At 40.6% G+C, this 22,032-nt stretch overlaps 1 protein-coding gene and 1 long non-coding RNA gene across 2 annotated transcripts; both read left to right on the top strand.

Annotated features, from left to right (window-relative positions):
- Positions 1-229: 229 nt before the first annotated feature.
- LOC113293845 lies at positions 230-2,002 on the top strand. The gene is made up of 7 exons (XR_003332610.1): positions 230-370; positions 487-660; positions 754-818; positions 900-966; positions 1,128-1,204; positions 1,658-1,749; positions 1,861-2,002. It is a non-coding gene; the product is annotated as an uncharacterized LOC113293845 (long non-coding RNA).
- Positions 2,003-19,300: 17,298 nt separating this feature from the next.
- LOC113294709 (UBP1-associated proteins 1C-like) lies at positions 19,301-21,958 on the top strand. Its single transcript, XM_026543087.1, has 6 exons — positions 19,301-19,477; positions 19,654-19,728; positions 19,828-19,958; positions 20,937-21,366; positions 21,460-21,597; positions 21,692-21,958. The coding sequence occupies exons 1-6, from the start codon at positions 19,391-19,393 to the stop codon at positions 21,755-21,757; spliced, it is 927 nt and encodes a 308-aa protein (XP_026398872.1). The 5' UTR covers positions 19,301-19,390; the 3' UTR covers positions 21,758-21,958.
- The last annotated feature ends 74 nt before the right edge of the window (positions 21,959-22,032 follow it).

Raw genomic sequence — 22,032 nt, 5'->3', positions numbered from 1 at the left:
TTAAATAGAAGCAACACAAGTACAAGAGTCACATGCTAACCTAAGGAAGTCAAAGTAAAGACAGTATATGGGTCACATGCTAATCCTAAGGCAGGGAAAGCAGTAAAAGTAACCAAAGAAGAGTTCACAACACTCTTGTGACACAAAAAAGAAATAGAGATAATTACACTTCTAACACTTAAGTCCCATGCTCTCCTTTAGATTCTACTTGTAACGGTTACATGATTTTTGTAACATCTTAACATCTTAAGTCCCAACACCAAAGTGATCCTTACCTAGTGATTTACTCCCAAAGTGCAGCGCAAAGGAATAATGGCAATGGTGAGGCAATGATTGTGGTCTTTGTCATGACCCGGTGAAGGATCCATTTGTAAGACATTTGAGAACTTTATGTTGAATAACCAAGTTTTTTTGTAGTGTTTCTAAGGTTAAACTAGGTTACCAAATGTGAAGCTCACCAGCTGTTGCTTATCTTTTGTTATGCAGTGAAGAGGATGAGATATCCAAAGTATGTAGTGTGATTGGCAGGCCACCTCAGAGGAAGGTGGACAGACACGTGAGCATGTCCTCCTAGCCAAAACATTCGATGTCTGGTGTCTTTAAGGTAAATATTTTTGTCAACAGAATGGCTGATCCGACTTTCGAATGGTCTATTGAAAGGTGCTTACACTGTGCTTCAACTTGTTTTTTGCATTTCTTATGTTTCTCTTCTTTCCAATTTAGCAATATTTTTCTTAAAAGTTATATTTCTAGGTCCAATGAATCTGCGGATACAATGTCAAGCTGCATTCACTGGAAGTTCGGCAACTGGTTCTAAGGTGATGGCCTCTGCAACTCAATTGGTCAATTTTTTTTTAATATTTTCAAACCTTTTCATTTGGTTTGTGATTGTGTGGCAGCCTGTCTCTATGAAACTTGGTGGTAAAAGTCCAATTGCAATTTTTGAAGATACAGATCTTGATAAAGGTTTGTTCCAATGACCTAGAAGCCTTTTTCTTATTGAATTTCCCTTACTATAAAGAAGTATACACGGTACTTTCATTGTGTATCTTAACTTTCAGTAAGGATTGAAAGTATTGGTACTTATAGGTATGGACACTCATAAATTTGTGTTGTGTTTGTAACAGCTGCCGAGTGGAATATTTTTGGTTTCTTTTGGACAAATGGCCAAATCTATAGTGCAACATCTCGTCTTTTAGTGCATGTAAGTTTCAGAAATGGACGCATTTGTTTCTCCTTGACCTTTATCTTTTGTGCCAAATTTGGATTTCTTTTCCCTGGAACCATTTAGTAACCTTGTCAACTTATGTACCCTTAGTTTCAGGCTTGTAAGTTGTTAGACCTTTTCTTTAGCTTATTTCTTCTTTGAATGTTGTGTTTGTGTCTATTAAGCTCAGGATTTACTCTAAAGTCTACTACCATGTTGATAACCATCAAGAGCTTAAACATGTGAAATAGTTTTCTCAATTGTTCTTTGACTATGTTATAGGCAGATAAGATTACTAAAACAGTTATGTGAGTGATAATTTATAATATGACAAAGAATATGAAGTGTATGGTAATAATATTTTGCATTTTTTATCGAAGAGGTCCTATTTGTGGATCCATAAAGCTCTTTATGCATCACTAATGAAGTTTCTGTGCTTAGGGCCTGCAGTGATGTACTGAGATTCGTCATGGAAAGTGGTGACAAGGGTTGTGAGGTTGTTTTCTCAACTGCAGAGTAAGATGTCATGTGCTTCTTTGAGAGTAAGTTGTTCATCTTTGCAGCTTGTATTATTCAGGACTGTTCATTTTTGCAGGTTGTATTATTCAGGACTGTTACCTATCCCTTCTGAATTGTTGTGTTTTGATATGTAGGTTCTCTTGATATACTGGTGTTGATGGTAGTTTTTAACTTAGGGATAAAATCGTAAAACCTTACATCTGACGTGACGTCACTGGGACCACTAGCGCATTTATTGAATCATTCAACACGCCTATGTAAGAATTACCAGGGTACCTTTTTTTTTACATATATATGTGTCATGTTCCACGGTAGAACCCTTAGTATTGACCATCACCACCTTCGTACACCAAACCCTAAATTATTACACCACCGTGCCAATGGCAAACCATGACAGCCACGTCTCCGTGGTAGCTCAAGGAATGAGACCTAAAAACTACAACCTATGTTTTACCTACAAGTATACAGTGTCTTGATGAAGATATAATGTAAATAGAGGTTTGTCCACAGGGACTTGGAGGATTTGCTAAAGTTTTCTAAATTTCTAAAGTTATCTGAATTCAAAATAAGGTACTAAGGCTTTTGATTCCACTACTTGACCCTAGGCTAAGGAAATTAAGATGCAATGTATGTCTTGTTCTTTCATGAAAGACTACAATGAGGATTCTACTAACTATCCTAACCAAATTACCCCTAGCATCAGTTGTCTTTAATCAACACAACTAATCACAGGCATTTAGCTCCTCTAGCTAGTTTAGCTTAAGGCAATCTCTCTAGTGGATTGAATTCTTGTCCAAAGACCTAGCTCCACTCCTAGTATCAGCTGTCTTCTAACAGCACAGGTGATCACAAGCAGGTAGCCCAAATGGCTAAGCATTCATCCTAAGGCAATTCAGCTCAATAAAAGAACATACAAATACATTAACATTCCTAGCATATGATCAAGAGCTTCCTCTAAACCCTAGCAAGTGAATTAGAACATGGACATGCTTGTAATAATGATACTAACAGGTATAAACATGCTCCACATTACACAACATACAACTCATATTCAACCTTTATGCATAAGAGAGATTCAACATGGATGAATTGAAAATGAATTTTGAAATTAATATTGAACTGCAAATATTGCTCACTGGCTAGCCCAGAGATGCCGAATTTCACAACCCCTAACACCCTTTTATAGTTACAACAAAAAAAATTCCAAAATCCCCAAATCAGTGAAATTAGGGTTCTGACAAAAAGTGAGATTAAATCACCTAATACATTGAAAACTACTCGAAAACTTTCACCCATGCCCCTAATTAGACGTACACTAACTTTCCCCCAAAAATCCCCAATTTATGAAATTAGGGTTTTACAAAAAATCCTTACCTAATCTCTGAAAACGACTGATATAGCTCTCACCCATGCTTCCTTCTCGTCTGCTGTTGCTACCCATGCCTTCGATTTATCCTCTAACCTCACCTATTTCATCAACTCCTAACCTAGGGTTCCTGTGAGATGAAACGATTAGGAGGTGATGTTATAAGTGGCTAGAAAGGTAGGTCTTGGTTGTTAGAAGTGATGATGGCTCGAGTGGTGGTGGTTGAGTGATTTGTGGGTTATGGTGGTGGTGATGGAGACAGCGTCGCTGTTGCAGAAGAGGGGAAGAAGGAGATGGCTCGATGGGTTTTGTCTAGGGTGTGTTTGTTTTGGGTATAGGGTATTTGGTTGTTTGGGTGTTGAGCAGACCCATCAAATCTTGATGTTTTGTGAGGGGAATCCGTAGGATGATAGGATGAGGGAAAGATCCAACGATGTGATGTAAATGGATGTGGATTTACCGTTGGATATGGAATACATCAAAACTGACGGTCCAAGATGGAGTTAGGTGTTGTAGTGTTTGACAGGAGCTTCAGACTTCGATGAACGACGATGAAGCGACCGTAGGATGCTGAGATGATCCAATCTGACTGCTGAAGATAAAGGCGGGTATGGATATTGGAAATGGGTTTGGGTGAGGGTTTTTGGGCCTTGGGTATGCCAAGCCCATATCTTCTTTAAGAACAATTCTTCCTCTTCAAGCCCACTTCTAGCCTTTTGGTCTTGTGCACAACATTCTTCGCGGCTTCCTTGTGTAATTCCTCCCGGCTTTTCACTACTTTTCTGCTCTTTTTGCTCCGCTATTCATCCAAACTTTATTTATTACCTAAAAATGCAAAATTAATTAATAAAAATATTTATTCTTGAAAACAATGAAAATACAGAATATGGGATAAAATGTAGAATTAATGCACAAAAGATGAGTTAAATGCCAAGAAAAATATATAGAAATATGCACTTTTTAGCACTCATCAAATACCCCCAAACCTCAATTTTACTTGTCCTCAAGTAAAACAAAACTAAGGAAATCCTAACTATACCACTGTCGCTGGTCTCTCGAATGCATTTAGCGTATGCACTAAGCCTTTTGAACCACTAAGTGTCCCTAGTGGACGAGTGAAGTCTCGTGAAGGTTTGCTTAGAACGTACCTACAAAGTTCTAGGACAAAATATAAGCTCAGATTCCATCAAATGTGACATGTGCAAGACAGTTTAAGCTCACAGCAAAATGGAGATGTCAATCTAGCTATCAAAGGCACAATCCTAGCACTGATAACAAATAAAGACATGTGATAAGAGTGTAAAGTGTATCTACACATGTGTAAAGAAAGATCAGATGTTATGACTACTAATCACCAAGAGATAGTTTCTCAGGCTAAGAACCAAGGTCGAAATCTAGCTAGCTGTCCGGACTTTACGAGAATTGTGAATGAGTTGGAGGTATTCACAATTACTCGCGTTGTACATCAATGGCTTGCACCCTTCCTTGCTTATTACAATGAAACAACAAAATGACTCTTTACATGACTCTTATTTACTACTCTCTTTATTTTTGGATAAGAGAGAACTATTTTCTTTACATGACACAAATGGAATTTGAATACTTGATTTTTTTTTGTATTTTTCTGATTTTTTTTTTTTTTTTTTTTGGAACAAGGAAACACTTTTGATACATAAGGAAAAAGAAACAAAAAATTACATGACACTTTGCAAGAGGTATCCCTTTTTGATGCACCCAGTTAAATTCGATGGTTGTTTTTCTTAATGTAACCTCCACCTTCTATCCCAACCAACCAAAGAACAAGCTAGTCAAGTTTCGTTCAGTATTCTAAAGTGATTGGCAACTAAAACTTCCGATAGAACACCTCAAGGATGAGGCTATACATGTATTGGTAGATCGTGCGCGTGCAAGTTTCTTATCACTATGTGAATTGTGCTAGAATCAGGGGTGCCTAAATATCTAGACTAAGACTCCTAAAAATTACATATTTGCACAAGAGTCAACATTTCAAGGTAAATGAGCTCCATTTTTATGATTTTATTTTTTTTATTTTTTTTTTCATTTTATTTTTTTTGATTTTTCATTTTTTTTCAAAAAGAGGGAGGAGTTTTGTTTTCAATTATAGCATGTTATAAGGGTATATACTGATTATCACCCCTAAACCTAAATTAAACAGTGTCCTCAATGTTTAAATAGTGCAAAAGAAAGAACTGTACAGAAAAGGAAAAACATAAAATAAAATGGAACGTTCAACCTGGTTTATGTACAAGGGTGGACCAATCAGGACGCATAGACGGGATCCTCCAGATCAGTTGCCTCAATGTCAGGCGGAAGTGGTTCAAGGAACGGTTTCAATCGCTGCCCATTCACTTTGAAAATGTTCTTGTTGGAGACATCTTCAAGTTCCACAGCTCCATGAGGGAATACCGTGCGTACTAGGAACGGGCTGGTCCATCGGGACCGCAATTTTCCTGGAAAAAGATGCAGCCGAGAGTCGTATAACAAAACTTTCTGACCCGGTGTGAATGACTTGCGCAGAATACGCTTATCATGAAACAACTTCATCTTTTGCTTATACAGCTTGGCACTGTCATAAGCCTCATTCCTTAATTCTTCTAACTCATTGAGTTGAAGTTTCCGTTGTGCACCCGCCTTGTCGAGAGAAAAGTTAAGTTTCTTGATAGCCCAGTAAGCTCGATGTTCTAATTCCACAGGAAGATGACATGGCTTTCCATACACCAGACGATAAGGGGACATGCCAATTGGTGTCTTATAAGCTGTTCTATAGGCCCACAAAGCATCATTCAATCTCAATGACCAATCTTTCCTTGACGGGTTGACCGTCTTCTCCAGAATGTGCTTAATTTCCCTATTAGAAACTTCTACTTGTCCGCTTGTCTGAGGGTGGTACGGAGTTGCAACCTTGTGGGTTATGCCATACTTGCGTACTAAAGACTCAAAGTACTTGTTACAGAAATGTGAACCACCGTCACTGATTATAGCTCTAGGGGTACCAAAACGTGAAAATATGTTCTCCTTCAGAAATGAGAGTACCACCTTGTGGTCATTCGTCTTGGTTGCAACAGCTTCAACCCACTTCGAAACGTAATCAACAACAACTAGGATGTATAATTTCCTTCAGAAATAGGAAATGGACCCATAAAGTCAATCCCCCACACGTCAAATAGCTCAACGATCAAAATCGGATTCAACGGCATCATGTTTCTCCTCGAGATACTTCCTAGTTTCTGACAGCGCTCACAAGCAATACAATACTCATGGCAGTCTCTAAACAGCGATGGCCAGTAAAACCCACACTGCAGGATCTTTGCAGCGGTCTTCTTGGCACTGAAATGCCCTCCACATGCTTGGTCATGACAGAAAGATATCACATCTTTCTGTTCCATGTCGGGTACACATCTCCTAATGATTTGGTCTCGGCAGTACTTAAACAAATATGGGTCGTCCCAAAGGAAATGTTTAACTTCAGCCAAGAACTTGGAGCGGTCTTGTCTCGACCAATGTGAGGGCATTCTACCTGTAGCAAGGTAGTTAACAATGTCGGCAAACCAAGGAAGGTTTGACACAGACATCAATTGTTCATCAGGGAATGATTCTCTAATCAGCTCAGATTCATCAATAGACTCACTATTAATCGGGACAAGTGATCAGCAACCACATTCTCACAACCTTTCTTATCACGGATTTCGATGTCGAATTCCTGTAATAAGAGTATCCATCGAATAAGGCGAGCTTTAGCATCCTTCTTAGAAAGAAGATACTTCAAAGCCGCATGGTCAGTGTATATGATGATCTTAGATCCTATCAAATAAGATCTAAACTTGTCTAATGCAAATACCACGGCAAGTAACTCCTTCTCGGTAGTCGAATAGTTGAGTTGAGCATCATTAAGAGTTTTACTAGCATAGTATATCACATATGGTAGTCTATCAACACGCTGTCCTAAAACAGCGCCAACGGCATAATCAGAGGCATCACACATGAGTTCGAACGGTAGTTCCCAGTTGGGTGGTTGGACAATAGGAGCTGAGGTGAGGAGAGTCTTGAGTTCTTCCCATGCCTTCACACAAGCAGCATCGAAGTTAAAGACAACATCTTTGACAAGTAGATTACACAAAGGTCTTGAGATTTGGCTAAAGTTTTTGATGAATCGCCGGTAGAACCCAGCGTGACCTAAAAATGATCGAATCCCCTTCACAGAGTGGGGTTGTGGTAAATGTTGAATGAGGTCGACTTTAGCTTTATCTACTTCAATTCCTTTTTCCGAAACGATGTGTCCTAGAACTATGCCGGAGTTTACCATGAAGTGGCATTTTTCCCAGTTTAAAATCAGATTCTTTTGCTTACATCTAGACAACACAAGGACCAGATGGTCCAAACATTCATCAAAAGAGGAACCAAACACAGAGAAATCATCCATAAAGATCTCGAGAAAACTATCTATCATGTCTGAAAAAATGCTCATCATGCAACGCTGAAAAGTAGCAGGTGCATTACACAGCCCGAAGGGCATACGTCTAAAAGCAAATGTCCCAAATGGACACGTAAATGTAGTTTTTTCCTGATCTTCCGGTGCAATGTGAATTTGGTTATAACCGGAAAAGCCATCTAGAAAACAGTAGTGACTGTGTCCAGACACACGTTCTAGCATTTGGTCTATGAAGGGAAGGGGGAAGTGATCTTTTCTTGTTACTGTGTTCAACTTCCTGTAGTCGATACATACTCGCCATCCTGTGGTTGTACGTGAAGGGACTAACTCATTCTTTTCGTTCCGAACTACAGTAATGCCTGACTTCTTAGGCACAACTTGAATGGGACTAACCCATTTACTATCTGAAATCGGATATATGATACCCGCATCAAGTAGCTTCAAGATCTCACTCTTAACAACGTCTCTCATGTTAGGATTAAGTCTCCTTTGCATTTCCCTAGATGGTTTGGCATTCTCTTCAAGATTAATGTGGTGCATGCAAATGGTGGGACTTATCCCTTTGAGATCTGAGATGGTCCATCCTAAGGCTTCTTTCTGCTCCTCAAGTACTCCTAAAAGCTTGTTTTCCTGTTCTATGTTTAATCGTGAAGAAATGATAACAGGTAAAGTATCAGAAGGACCTAGAAATGCATACTTCAAAGTATCAGGTAATGGTTTCAATTCCTGTTTGGCCTTAGGAGACTCATCCGAAGATATAACAGACTTCTCAGAAAGTGGGAGTTGTTCCACTGTAGTCTGCCATTTAGTGATGTCCATTTGAGGTACAGATTCGAGCAAAGATTGGACTTCACCAATGTATTCATCATCATACAACTCCAAGTTAACATCTTCCAAACATGCTTGCAAGGGATCTTTTGACATAATGCCAGTCAATGAATCTTGTATCAAACTCTCAATCATATTGACCTCATGTACATCCTCATCATCAAGATTCACATGTGTTGACTAACATTAAACACATTCAGCTCTACAGTCATGTTTCCAAAAGACAGCTTCAACACTCCATTACGACAATTGATGATCGCATTAGACGTCGCCAAGAAAGGACGTCCTAAAATGACAGGAATGTGACTATCCGGGTTTTGTACAGGTTGAGTGTCTAAGACAATAAAGTCTACAGGAAAGTAGAACTTATCAACCTTAATCAAAACATCCTCAATTACACCTCGAGGGACTTTGACGGATCGGTCCGCCAATTGGAGAGTTATGGGTGTTGGCTTCAATTCTCCAAGACCTAACTGCGCATAAACAGAATATGGCAGGAGGTTCACACTTGCACCTAGATCTAATAAAGCTTTATTGACCATGTGGTTTCCTATAGTGCAAGAAATTGTTGGACAACCTGGGTCCCTAAACTTAGGTGGAGTTTTGTTCAGAATGATGGAACTCACCTGTTCAGCTAAGAAAGCACGTTTGTGCACATTAATCTTGCGCTTTTGAGTGCACAAGTCTTTGAGGAATTTGGCATATGCAGGGATTTGCTTAATTGCCTCAAGAAAAGGAATGTTGATGTTGACTCTTTTGAACAGTTCTAACATCTCATTGTAGTGGGTGCTTATCTGTTGGCGAACTAACCTCTGAGGATATGGAGCAACATGAGCATTAGGAGTTAGAGGGATATTCACAACAGTGGGATTGTCGGCTTCACTAATGTGCTCAGGCTCCTTTTCTAAGTTGGAGGTGTTCTTTGGTGGTGCAGGCAATGATATGTTTGGCTCAGATTCATTTGATTGTGGTATGCCTACATTGTTCTCAACAATCTTACCACTTCGGAGAGTGGTGATGGAATGGACTTGATCGGGTGAGGTTTCATTGCAAGATGATGTGCCTGCTTGAAATATCCTCTTTGGATTTTGTTGGGGCTGGCTAGGAAGTTTACCCTTTTCTCTTGTATTCAGTGCATCGCAAATTTGACCCATCTGTAGTTCTAGAGCGGAGACTCGTTGATCAGTTGCTTTCTCATTTTCATCAGATGTTGGGTCAACTGATTGATACTCTCTTCGATGCTAGACAATTTCTTGTCAGCAGTGTATTGAGGGTACGACTGCTGTTGAGGATTTTTAGGGTATTGATAGCCTTGATTGTTTTGATAGCTTTGAGTGGGTTGAGATGGTCCTCCTTGAATGGGTCCTTTAGACCATGAAAAATTGGGGTGGTTCCTCCATCCTGGGTTGTAGGTCTGTGAATAAGGGTTATGCTCTTGTTTTTGAAACATAGCATGTGCCTGTTCCAGCCTAGATTCTTGGAATGCATGCATTTCCGGACAATCACTGACCTGATGGTCAGAACCGTTACATATATCACAGATAGCCATTTCGACATGTTCACAGAAAGCAGTGGTAGAAGGTTTTACGTTTTTCTGAAGTTCTAACGCTTCTATTCTTCTTGCTAGTGCTGCCATTTTTGCATTTCCCTCAAAATCAGACTCAATTCTATGGACCTTATCTACAGGTGTAGTCTTTCTAGGTTCACGAATGGACTCCCACTGTTGAGTTTTTTCAGCAACTTCAATTAGGAAAGCCCAAGAGTCATCAGCACTTTTATCTGTGAAGAGTCCATTACACATAGACTCTACAATTGTTCGGGTGGAGACATCTAAACCTTCATACAAAATTTGCACAAGTCTCCATTTTTCAAAACCATGATGGGGACACTTAAGCAACAATTCATTGAATCTCTCAAGATATCTAGCTAAGGTTTCACCTTCTAATTGTACAAAGCTGTTCAGACTTTGACGAATTGTCGCAGTCTTGTGATTAGGGAAGAACTTTTTGAAAAACTCTTTTGTGAGGTTGTCCCATGTCCTAATTGACTGTGGATGTAAGGCATACACCATGACTTGGCCTTTTCCTTCAAAGAGAAAGGAATAGTCTCAATTTTAGGGTTTCGTCAGACATCTGAGTGAAACGTATAGTTCCACAAATCTCCTCGAATTCTCTCACGTGATGGTAAGGGTTTTCGTTTTCAATTCCTCTAAACACGGGAAGCATTTGTATTGTGCTCGATTTTAGCTCATAATGACCAGTAGCTTCTGGTAAAACAATGCACGAGGGTTGGCTTGTCCTTGTGGGGTACATGTAATCCTTGAGGCTACGGGGTTCTTCCATTATCTCAGGTTGGTCCGGTGTGTTTTCCTCAGAGGATGTGGGTATGTCAATTGGGTCTATTGGATTGACTCTAATTAGTCGGTTTGATTGGTCTCTAAAGGTCACAACCATATCCTAATAAGATCATTGATCGATGAAATAACATCTAACAAGCCCACAGTCAATAAAAAACACGACCTAAAATTTGGTTTTGTTGGGTTTTGGTTTCACAAAGGTTTTAGAAAATTTTTGGATTAATTGGGACAAAGCCCAAACAACTAAAAAGGCTTTTGGTTCTTGGGTTCTTTGAAGAATTTTGGTGAGAAAAATCTTAACTCACGACCCAACAGAATTTTGTTGCCTCTAAGCCCAACAGAATTGTTTTTGTAAGGTTAGGAGCCCAATGGATGGGATATAAACCTATAGTCCAAATTAAAGTGCAATCCCACAAAAGAAAAGAAAAAATAACAAACAAATAATTACAAGCCCATAAAAGAAAGAGAAAAAGAAAAATAAAAATAAAAATTATTACAAGCCCAAATAGAAAATAAAGAAAAAGAAAAACTAAAATTATTACAAGCCCAAATATAAATACTTAAATACAAGCCCAAAGAAATTTAATGAGGCCCAGTTGGGTTAGCTCATGGGTTAGGCTTACTTGATTTTTGGAGGGAAGCCCAAATTTGGGCTTTTTATCCCTTTTTGTTGCACTAGCCCAGTTGGGCTTGGATCTTCCTTAGCAACCTTAATCAACAGCTCAGCAGAATTGCACCAGCAGCTTCACAGCAGCAACAAGCAGGAGGGAGCAGCAACAACAGCAACAGCAGCTTCACAGCAACAGCAACAGCAGCTTCACAGCAGCAGCAACAGTAGCAGCAAACAAGGAAGTTGCAGGTCAGGAACAAGCAAGATTAACAAGAAAGAAAACAGAAAACAAGCAAACCGCTACCGAGTCCCCGGCAGCGGCGCCAAAAACTTGGTAGCTCAAGGAATGAGACCTAAAAACTACAACCTATGTTTTACCTACAAGTATACAGGGTCTTGATGAAGATAGAATGTAAATAGAGGTTTGTCCACAGGGACTTGGAGGATTTGCTAAAGTTTTCTAAATTTCTAAAGTTATCTGAATTCAAAAGAAGGTACTAAGGCTTTTGATTCCACTACTTGACCCTAGGCTAAGGAAATTAAAATGCAATGTATGTCTTGTTCTTTCATGAAAGACTACAATGAGGATTCTACTAACTATCCTAACCAAATTACCCCTAGCATCAGTTGTCTTTAATCATCACAACTAATCACAGGCATTTAGCTCCTCTAGCTAGTTTAGCTTAAGGAAATCTCTCTAGTGGATTGAATTCTTGGCCAAAGACCTAGCTCCACTCCTAGTATCAGCTGTCTTCTAACAACACAGGTGATCACAAGCAGGTAGCCCAAATGGCTAAGCATTCATCCTAAGGAAATTCAGCTCAATAAAAGAACATACAAATACATTAACATTCCTAGCATATGATCAAGAGCTTCCTATAAACCCTAGCAAGTGAATTAGAACATGGACATGCTTGTAATAATGATACTAACAGGTATAAACATGCTCCACATTACACAGCATACAATTCACATTCAACCTTTATGCATAAGAGAGATTCAACATGGATGAATTGAAAATGAATTTTGAAATTAATATTGAACTGCAAATATTGCTCACTGGCTAGCCCAGAGATGCTGAATTTCACAACCCCTAACACCCTTTTATAGTTACAACAAAAAAAATTCCAAAATCCCCAAATCAGTGAAATTAGGGTTCTGACAAAAAGTGAGATTAAATCACCTAATACATTAAAAACTACTCGAAAACTTTCACCCATGCCCCTAATTAGACGTACACTAACTTTCCCCCAAAAATCCCCAATTTATGAAATTAGGGTTTTACAAAAAATCCTTACCTAATCTCTGAAAACGACTGATAGCTCTCACCCATGCTTCCTTCTCGTCTGCTGATGCTACCCATGCCTTCGATTTATCCTCTAACCTCACCTATTTCATCAACTCCTAACCTAGGGTTCATGTGAGATGAAACGATTAGGAGGTGATGTTATAAGTGGCTAGAAAGGTAGGTCTTGGTTGTTAGAAGTGATGATGGCTCGAGTGGTGGTGGTTGAGTGATTTGTGGGTTATGGTGGTGGTGATGGAGACAGCGTCGCTGTTGCAGAAGAGGGGAAGAAGGAGATGGCTCGATGGGTTTTGGCTAGGGTGTGTTTGTTTTGGGTATAGGGTATTTGGTTGTTTGGGTGTTGAGCAGACTCATCAAATCTTGATGTTTTGTGAGGGGAATCCGTAGGATGATAGGATGAGGGAAAGATCCAACGATGTGATGTAAATGGATGTGGATTGACCGTTGGATATGGAATACATCAAAACTGACGGTCCAAGATGGAGTTAGGTGTTGTAGTGTTTGACATGAGCTTCAGACTTCGATGAACGACGATGAAGCGACCGTAGGATGCTGAGATGATCCAATCTGACGGCTGAAGATGAAGGCGGGTATGGATATTGGAAATGGGTTTGGGTGAGGGTTTTTGGGCCTTGGGTATGCCAAGCCCATATCTTCTTTAAGAACAATTCTTCCTCTTCAAGCCCACTTCTAGCCTTTTGGTCTTGTGCACAACATTCTTCGCGGCTTCCTTGTGTAATTCCTCCCGGCTTTTCACTACTTTTCTGCTCTTTTCGCTCCGCTATTCATCCAAACTTTATTTATTACCTAAAAATGCAAAATTAATTAATAAAAATATTTATTCTTGAAAACAATGAAAATACAGAATATGGGATAAAATGTAGAATTAATGCACAAAAGATGAGTTAAATGCCAAGAAAAATATATAGAAATATGCACGTTTTAGCACTCATCACTCCGCGCCAAGGCATGCCAACCACGCCAGCCGCACCATCGTGCCAATAGCAAACTATGCCAGCCACATCTCCTCGCCAAGGCATGCTAACCACGTCAGCCGCATGTGCCAATGGCATGCCGTGCCAGCCACATCTCCGCGCCAAGTCATGCCAACCATGCCAGCCGCACCACCGTGCCAATGGCAAACCATGCCAGCCATGTCTCCGCGCCAAAGCATACCAACCATGCCAGTCGCGCCACCGTGCCAATGGAAAGTCGTGCCAGCCACATATCCGGGCCAAGGCATGTCAACCATGCCAGCCGCACCACCGTGCCAATGGAAAACCATGCGATCCACTTCTTCGCGCCAAGGCATGCCAACCATGCCAGCCGCACCACCGTGCCAATGGCAAACCATGCCAGCCACGTCTCCGCGCCAAAGCATGCCAACCATGCCAGCCGCGCCACCGTGCCAATGGAAAACCATGCCAGGCACGTCTCCGAGCCAAGGCATGCCAACCATGCCAGATGCACCACATGTGCCAATGCATGCGGTGTCATCCACACCTCAGCGCCAAGGCATGCCAACCATGCCAGCCGAGCCACTGTGCCAATGGAAAATCATGCCAGCCACGATTCCATGCCGGACCCGCTACATGCCGCTGGATGAAAAAACGAAGGGTTGCAACAATCAACGACCACCCTTCCATCCGAGGTGCAGATCTTAGCCGTCCAAGGTCGCCAGCCAATGCATGGTAACATTTGGACCAAAGCCAAAACCCTATTTTTGGCCACGACTAAACCGCGCCAAGACATGCCGACCATGCCACATGTGCCAATGGCATGTCGTGCCAGCCACCTTGCCGCGCCTAAACCATACCATGTCGGCCTTCACTTTACGGATGCCAAAACGAAGGAGTGCGATAATTAACGGCCACCCTTCCATCTTAGATGCAAATCTTAGCCGTCCAAGGTCGCCAGCCAACACATGGTAACCTTTGGCCCAACGCCAAAACCCTAGTTTTGGCCACGCCTAAATCGCGCCAAGGCATGCCGACCATGCCACATGTGCCAATGGCATGTCGTGCCAGCCACCTTGCCGCGCCTAAACCATAACATGCCGTCCTTCCCGTCACGACTGCCAAAACGAAGGCGTGCGACAATCAACGGCCACCCTTCCAACTCAGATGCAAATCTTAACCGTCCAAGGTCACCAACCAACGCATGGTAACCTTTGGTACAACGTTAAAACCCTAGTTTTTGCCATGCCTAAACCGCGCCAAGGCATGCCGACCATGCCAAATGTGTCAGTGGCATGTCGTGCATGCCACCTTGCCGCGCCTAAACCATACCATACCGGCCTTCCCCTCACGGCTGCCAAAACGAAGGCATGCGAAAATCAACGACCACCCTTCCATCTTTGATGCAAATCTTAGCCGTCCAAGGTCACCAACCAACGCATGGTAACCTTTGGCCCAACGCCGAAACCCTAGTTTTGTCCACGCCTAAACTATGCCAAGGCATGCCGACCATGCCACATGTGCCAATGGCATGCTGTGCCAGCCACCTTGTCGCGCCTAAACCATACCATGCCGGCCTTCCCTTCACGGCTGCCAAAACGAAGGCGTGCGACAATCAATGTCCACCCTTCCATTTTAGATGCAAATCTCAGCCGTCCAAGGTCACCAACCAACACATGATAACCTTTGGCCCAACGCCAAAACCCTAGTTTTGGTCAAGCCCAAACCGCGCCAAGGCATGCCGGCCATGCCACATGTTTCAATGGCATAGCAACCACCATACCATGCTGGCCTTCCTTATGCGGTTACCAAAACAAAGGCTTGCGACGATCAATGTCCATCCTTCCATCTAAGATGCAAATCTTATCCGTCCAAGGTCGCCAACCAACGCATGGTAACTTGGACCAAAACCCTAGTTTTGGTCACACCCAAACAGCGCCAAGGCATGTCGGCCATGCCACATGTGCCAATGGCATGCTACCCACCTTACCGCGCCATACCATGCCGTCCTTTCCTATGCGGTTACCAAAACAAAGGCTGGCGACGATCAACGACCATCCTTCCTTTTAATATGCAAATCTTAGACGTCCAAGGTCGCCAACCAACGCATGGTAACCTTTGGCCCAACATCAAAACCTTTGTTTTAGCCACGCCCAAACCGCGCCAAGGCATGCCATCCATGCCACATGTGCCAATGTCATGCCAACCACCTTGCCGCGCCATACCATGCCGGCCTTCCCTATGCGTCTACCAAAACAAAGGCTTGCGAAGATCAACGACCACTTTTCCATCTAAGATGCATATCTTAGCCGTCCAAGGTTACCAGTTAACACATGGCAACCTTTGGCCCGACGCCAATCCCTAGTTTGGTCGCGCCCAAACAAAGCCAAAACCCTAAATTTTGGCCGCGCCTAAACTAGGCCATATTAAAGCCATTCCGGCCATGCTTTCATGCCACTGGATACCAAACGAAAGGTTGCAATAATCAACGGCTACCCTTCCTCTCAAGATGCAAAATTTCGACCGTCGAAGGTCACCACCGAGCCGGCAAGTCTCCCAAGCTCAACTTGCCGAACAACAACATGCTACATGATTTCCACAATAACACTCGAGACATCAACACATGTCACAAACTGGGGGATGCTCATTGGGTATTGGTTTGGCGGTTTACAACGTGCGGCGTACACTACCCTCGTTATAAGACAGTGTCATAAGGATGAGGCGGTTAGTAAATACAGAGAGTAATGGTGAAACGCTTTCTTTTATGTAACATCAATTTCAGGCATTACCGGTTACCACCTCCTCCAAATTACTTATCTGTTTTCCATTTCTTACGAGACTAGAGTACGTTTCATTTCGACTTGTATAAATAGGTCTTACCTATTTCCATCGAACAACAATTTCAGGTCAGGAGAATACAACACTCAGAAAATATTTGCTAGCTTTCCATCTGTTAGCTTCCCACTTTCTGATACAAGTCGTGAAACAACTACTCTTCCAGAATCAACTATTCTGGTCTCAACACTCTCTTCGCTTCCCTCCCCAAAACCAACCCTTCTCCTTCACTTTATGACCGAAGCAAGTCTGGAAAAACCATTTCTTGGTTTAGTCCGGATTTGTACAGATTGATCTCTCGAATCTAAAATACTCCCTTGCAGTACATTGTTTAGGGTTTAAACTCGTTTCTAACCCACACACCCGAAATTTCCAAAATCAGCAGAAATCGTTTTCACCCTCAAACACCTGGTTACTTTGGATCTTACACCATATTGAGAGGTATGGTATTCTCAAGGCATTTTTTATATGTTTCTTATGGTTTGGCATCAGCTCTGCATCTTAAACATTTTGATTCTTTCCTATCACACATTGTCGGAACATCGTCTATTAGTTTAGCATGTTGTTGTTAGAACTTACTAGCTAGCTTGGACATGTATTGTTCTGAACTTACTAGCTAGCTTGGACATGTTGTTGAAAAAAAGACGCTGAACGAAGTCATTGTGATGTTGTTGATTTGCTTTGCAGGAACGACGTTCTTTGTCGTATGTTAACCAGGACACAACACATGGATGCTCTACTTGATATCATTTATGAAGTATTGGCTAAGTTCATCGTCATCGGAGGAGATTATCATTTTGTTGTTTAACATGTTGTTTTTAGCTTATTGTCTATTAGTTTAGCATCTTTTTATTAGAACTTACTAGCTAGCTTGGACATGTATTGTCTTGAACCAGAATTTCATTTTTTTTCTGTAATTTTAAACCCAATGGATAAAATGAATGAACGAACGTGGAATTTTCAAGTTTGAGTTTAAATTTGAATTTCAATATGGGTTTAATTTGAGTCGACTTTGACTTGATTTTCTTTGAGTTTCATTTGACTTGAATTTGACTTGACTTTGACTTGAGTTCCATTTGACTTGACTTGACCTTGATGTAGTCAGATTATTTCAGATTTAGCCATTCAGGCATTTCAGCAAATCTGAATCAATTTTTTTATATTATAATATAAATCTGAGACTCACGACTTAGGGTCTGTACCTCGTTACCCTTAAAATCAGTCATTATTTTGAGACACGCGGCTAAGGGTCGTAATAAACAGCTATGCTTTATCAGAGACCCCAACAGAGACGGTTAGAACCGGTCGTTTAACTCGTATATATGACTTGTCCTGACGGTCGCGGAACTTCTGTTTTCCACTAGTGAGTAGCTTAATAAGCTTGGGTATCTACTTACGTAGCACCGAGGCCTTTTGTATTAAAACCGCACATCTCTTATCCCAAAGTGGTCAACTAGGGATAGCATCAGTGCTATGTGGTTGGGCTCATATATAGTAGGTTCGTATGGTCCATGAAGATCCTAACATCCTTCACTAAAATAAGGAAGATGCAGAAAGGTAATACCATTTCAAAGGATCGATAAGATATCTTTGTAAACTACAAAACATATAAAATAATGTTTTTTTTTTTTGTGTGTGTGTGGGGGGGGGGGGGATATGTAAAAATTAATTCCGATATAATTTCATGGCTGGATTAAGGATGCAACTCGAGAAAGAATAGGTATGGTATGCAAAAATGTCAAGGCGGAAAACGATGAAAAGGATTTGTGGAGTGAAGAATAAAAATATCTATTGGGTTTTTCTTTACTTTTGTAATGATAAGAAGGATAAACTTGATATTAATAAATATTATATTTAATGTTCATATATGTCGGAAAATGCATAACTAAATAAAAATTATCCTCAAGCCGTTACAGCACGGGTTAAGCCCTAGTAGCTTATATAAAATATCTCCATTTCAGTAAAATTTTGTCATTTTGGTAACCTTATGTCACGATAAACCTATTTATATGGTAAAATCATTTCATAACTTCTAATAATAATAATAATAAAAAAGAAATTGTGTCAGTTAAATGATCTATGAATAACTATTTGAGAAGACAAATGCTATCCTACACGACTTTGCGGGATGGTTTCCCGCAAAAGCGGATTCTTTACCGTTGGATGATCAAATCAACGGTTAGATTCACATTCGGGAAAGGATCCATCACTTTCAAGAGAGGACTCACCACTTTTAGGAAAGGACCCACAACTTTCCCTAAAGACCTCAAAGCTGTTAGATCTGGATCTTAGCATGATCTAAAGATAAAGAAGTCGCTTGAACAGGATAGCTCCCCGTAAGGTCGTGTGGGATAGCACTGCTCGAACTATTTTCAACCATTGCATTGCCACATTTTTCTCCCATTTTCCAATGCATTGCATGTTCAAAATCTTGGAGACACTAATATGCTTGACCTTATCAATTGTGGCATATGAAAATTCTGGTAATAAATTTCCTTAAACTTCCAAATTATTTATTGTTTGCCCGACATGGCTAAATTTGTTTAGTCATTCTACTTTGATTTTTTAATAGAGTAGCATAGTGGTCCCTAAACTACATCCAAGTTCTTGTTAACTGGAGTTTCGTTTGTAAATTACACGGTCCAAATCTTACCTTCGCAGCAAGAGGGAATACGAGAACCATCAGACCACTCGATGGTTCTCCCTGGCTCTGTAGTTAACCCGGGTGTGTTAATGGCAAGTGGGTTTTGACCTGGAATATCCAAACAACACTAGTAGGCTTAACCCGAATACCATTAAGTTAAGCCCATTTGCATCTCTCTTGTCTCCTCACATATTGAGAGAAACCCTAAATCCTTAAAACCTTTTTGAATTTTTCTCCTCCTTGTCCACCTCCTCCTCCTCCCCTGTTTTCAAGAGAGTAAGAAATTTACACAGAGAAATCATCAAAATCAACAATGGTTTGGTTTCAATGTGAAGATTGTGGTGAGAATTTGAAGAAACCTAAGTTACCTAACCATTTCAGATGTTGCTCAGCTTTCAAGGTCTGTGCTTCGTTTTCTTTCCTAGAAACCCTAATTATTATGTTTATGAACCCCCCCCCCCCCCCCCCCCCCCCCCCCACACCACACACACACACACACACACACACACAACACACACTTTTGCTCTTTGATTACTAATTAAACTTTTGTTTGTTAATTCATTGATTTTGATGCAGTTATCGTGTATTGATTGTGGAGTAACATTTAGTCAAGAATCTGTTCAAGCTCATACTCAGTGCATTTCTGAAACGGTTTGTTTTTGACCCTCCCAATCGGCTGATTTTAACTAGTTTGGTGCAGTTTGTGATGATTTGATTGGAATATGGATTTGGGGGTTTTGTGTTTTTCAGGAGAAATATGGTCCAAAGGGGGCTGTGAAGCCTGGGAGTAATACACCAGCTTCTGCTAAGTCGAATGCTAAGAAAAAACCTGATGTTGATACTAATGTGGGTTTATCTACTTGTCCCCCGTGGAATTGTAGGTAAGTTTGGAATGTTTTTCATTGCACGTATCATGGTTGCTAAAATGCATATGTAGAACTGTTTATAGCAGTGTAAGACTTGATTTATGGATGCTCTATTGTTATGTTGAGGACAAGAGATTAACAGTCGATGTCATGAATCCCTTTTGGGAGTTTGATTTGGGTGTTACCATAGGTTACCTAGCGGTTGTGGGTTCTGTTCTGGGGTATGTATGATTCTCAGAAGTAACTCGTAGTCAAGGAATATGTAAGTACAGAATTACAAATTGTAATAGTTTAATTTTTATCGCACCTCTTTGGCAGCAAGAATAATAGGCTGCTTAGCTATTGTGGGTTCTGTTATGGGTAGTTTGTGAGTTGGTGGTTTTGGTTCTTTGAAGAAGTATCTTGTAATAGTAGTTGCCTTTGTTGTAGATTCATTTTGATCAGCTGTAGCCTTTGACTACTTAGGTATAGTCCAAGTGTAGGGTCATCCCTCTTTGGCAGCAGAAATTTCTTCGTCCGTGACATCCAGAGTGCGGTCATACCTACTTTTAGCAGAAAGGGTAGATATTGCTGAAAAGGTAGTGGTACTGCTGATCAGGAACAAAACAAAGCTTCTAGCCGCAGCTTGAACTTGTGTCTGATTTGATATGGTGTAACCGGGGGAAGTAGAAGTATCTCTAACACAATTTGTAAAAACATCTATATTTGTAGTCTACTTTGGTGAGGATTTCTTGTTACAAAAGGTCGTAATCGAAAATATAGTCATATTGGTTTAAGATTTTGGTGTTTTACAGAACCACTGCACCTCTGAATGCTTTGAATCAATTAGAAATCTTGCAATTAGATTTTGGTTTATTTACTTTAGCCTACTCTGAATGGAACAATTACTCTTGGGAGTCATCCATGACAATGATGTGTGTAATGCGTGATTTTTATTAGTGTTCTGGCAGTCGCTGTAGTAACTGTCTTTCGGTTCATCTGTTGTTATCACAGCCTCTGCAAAACTAGCGCCACTAGTCAACAGACTTTGTTGCTTCATGCTGAAGGAAAAAAACACGGGGCCAAAGCCAGAGCTTTCCATGCTTCTCAGCAACCACCTAAGCCAGCAGAAGAGTCCACTCCAAAGGTCGCTGATTCTAAAGTTGAAGCTCCAAAGGAGGAGTCACTTACTAAAGAAGACCCACCTACTGACTCTGTCAAAGTGTCGAAGAAGAAGAGGAAAATTGATTCATCTGTTAATGGCAACTCTGGTAAACCAGTTGAAAGCACTGAGGTAGAAGTTGAAGAAAAAAAGAAAAAGGTAAAGAAGGAAAATGGTTCTGCAAAGAAAAGTGAAGATTCAGATGAGGAAACTGCAGACACAAATGAAATTGGCAGTAAGAAAATTAAGTGGAAGAAGGTTATTACATCGGTCTTAAAAGCGGTAAGATTCTTTCCAAGTAGATTTCGTTCATTTGTGTAGAATAATCCACCTTTAAACATAATGCTAATTTGTTTATCCTTGTGTCTTAAGCAGCAAACTAAAACTAATTGTGCTTTGGAGAAACGGAAACTTCAAAAAGCTGTTATAAATTCCTTGATAGAAACCAACTGTGTGGCGGCAGACATTGACGCTAAACGTCGGAAAGAGCTGAAGGAAATGGTTATGCAGCAGGTAAGCTGGTGATATAGTGTTTCAAACCGAAATTTTCTTTACATACAACTTTTAAAGCAAAACTTGATCCTTTTGATTTTATTCTATGGTGCAGGTTCAATCCAGTTCAAAATTCACATTGGATTTAAATCATATTGTCAAATTGTCGAAAAAAGAATGATAAGAGAAGAAAAGAGATGAGATGAGCATTTTCAGACCTTTTTTCTATTGCTAGAACTATTCCTTGATGAAATGTACTAAGTATATTGATTTTTGGATATTGGGTCTGGTGAAGTTCCCAGTTTTGTACTTATCTTTAGAACGATCATGTTGAGAGCCTGTTTTGGTTCCCTATTTGAATTTTTTGTTGTCTTTCAACAGAGTTCCTAGTGTAGTTTTCTGTTTCTTGAGAGAAACGGCATTTGCTATCAACATTCAAAACTGTCAAAAAATCCA

Source organism: Papaver somniferum, chromosome 7 (genome assembly GCF_003573695.1).
Source record: "Papaver somniferum cultivar HN1 chromosome 7, ASM357369v1, whole genome shotgun sequence".
Taxonomy (NCBI): domain Eukaryota; kingdom Viridiplantae; phylum Streptophyta; class Magnoliopsida; order Ranunculales; family Papaveraceae; genus Papaver; species Papaver somniferum.
The sequence above is the reverse complement of the archived record's forward strand: the minus strand, read 5'-3'. Positions and strand labels throughout refer to the sequence as shown.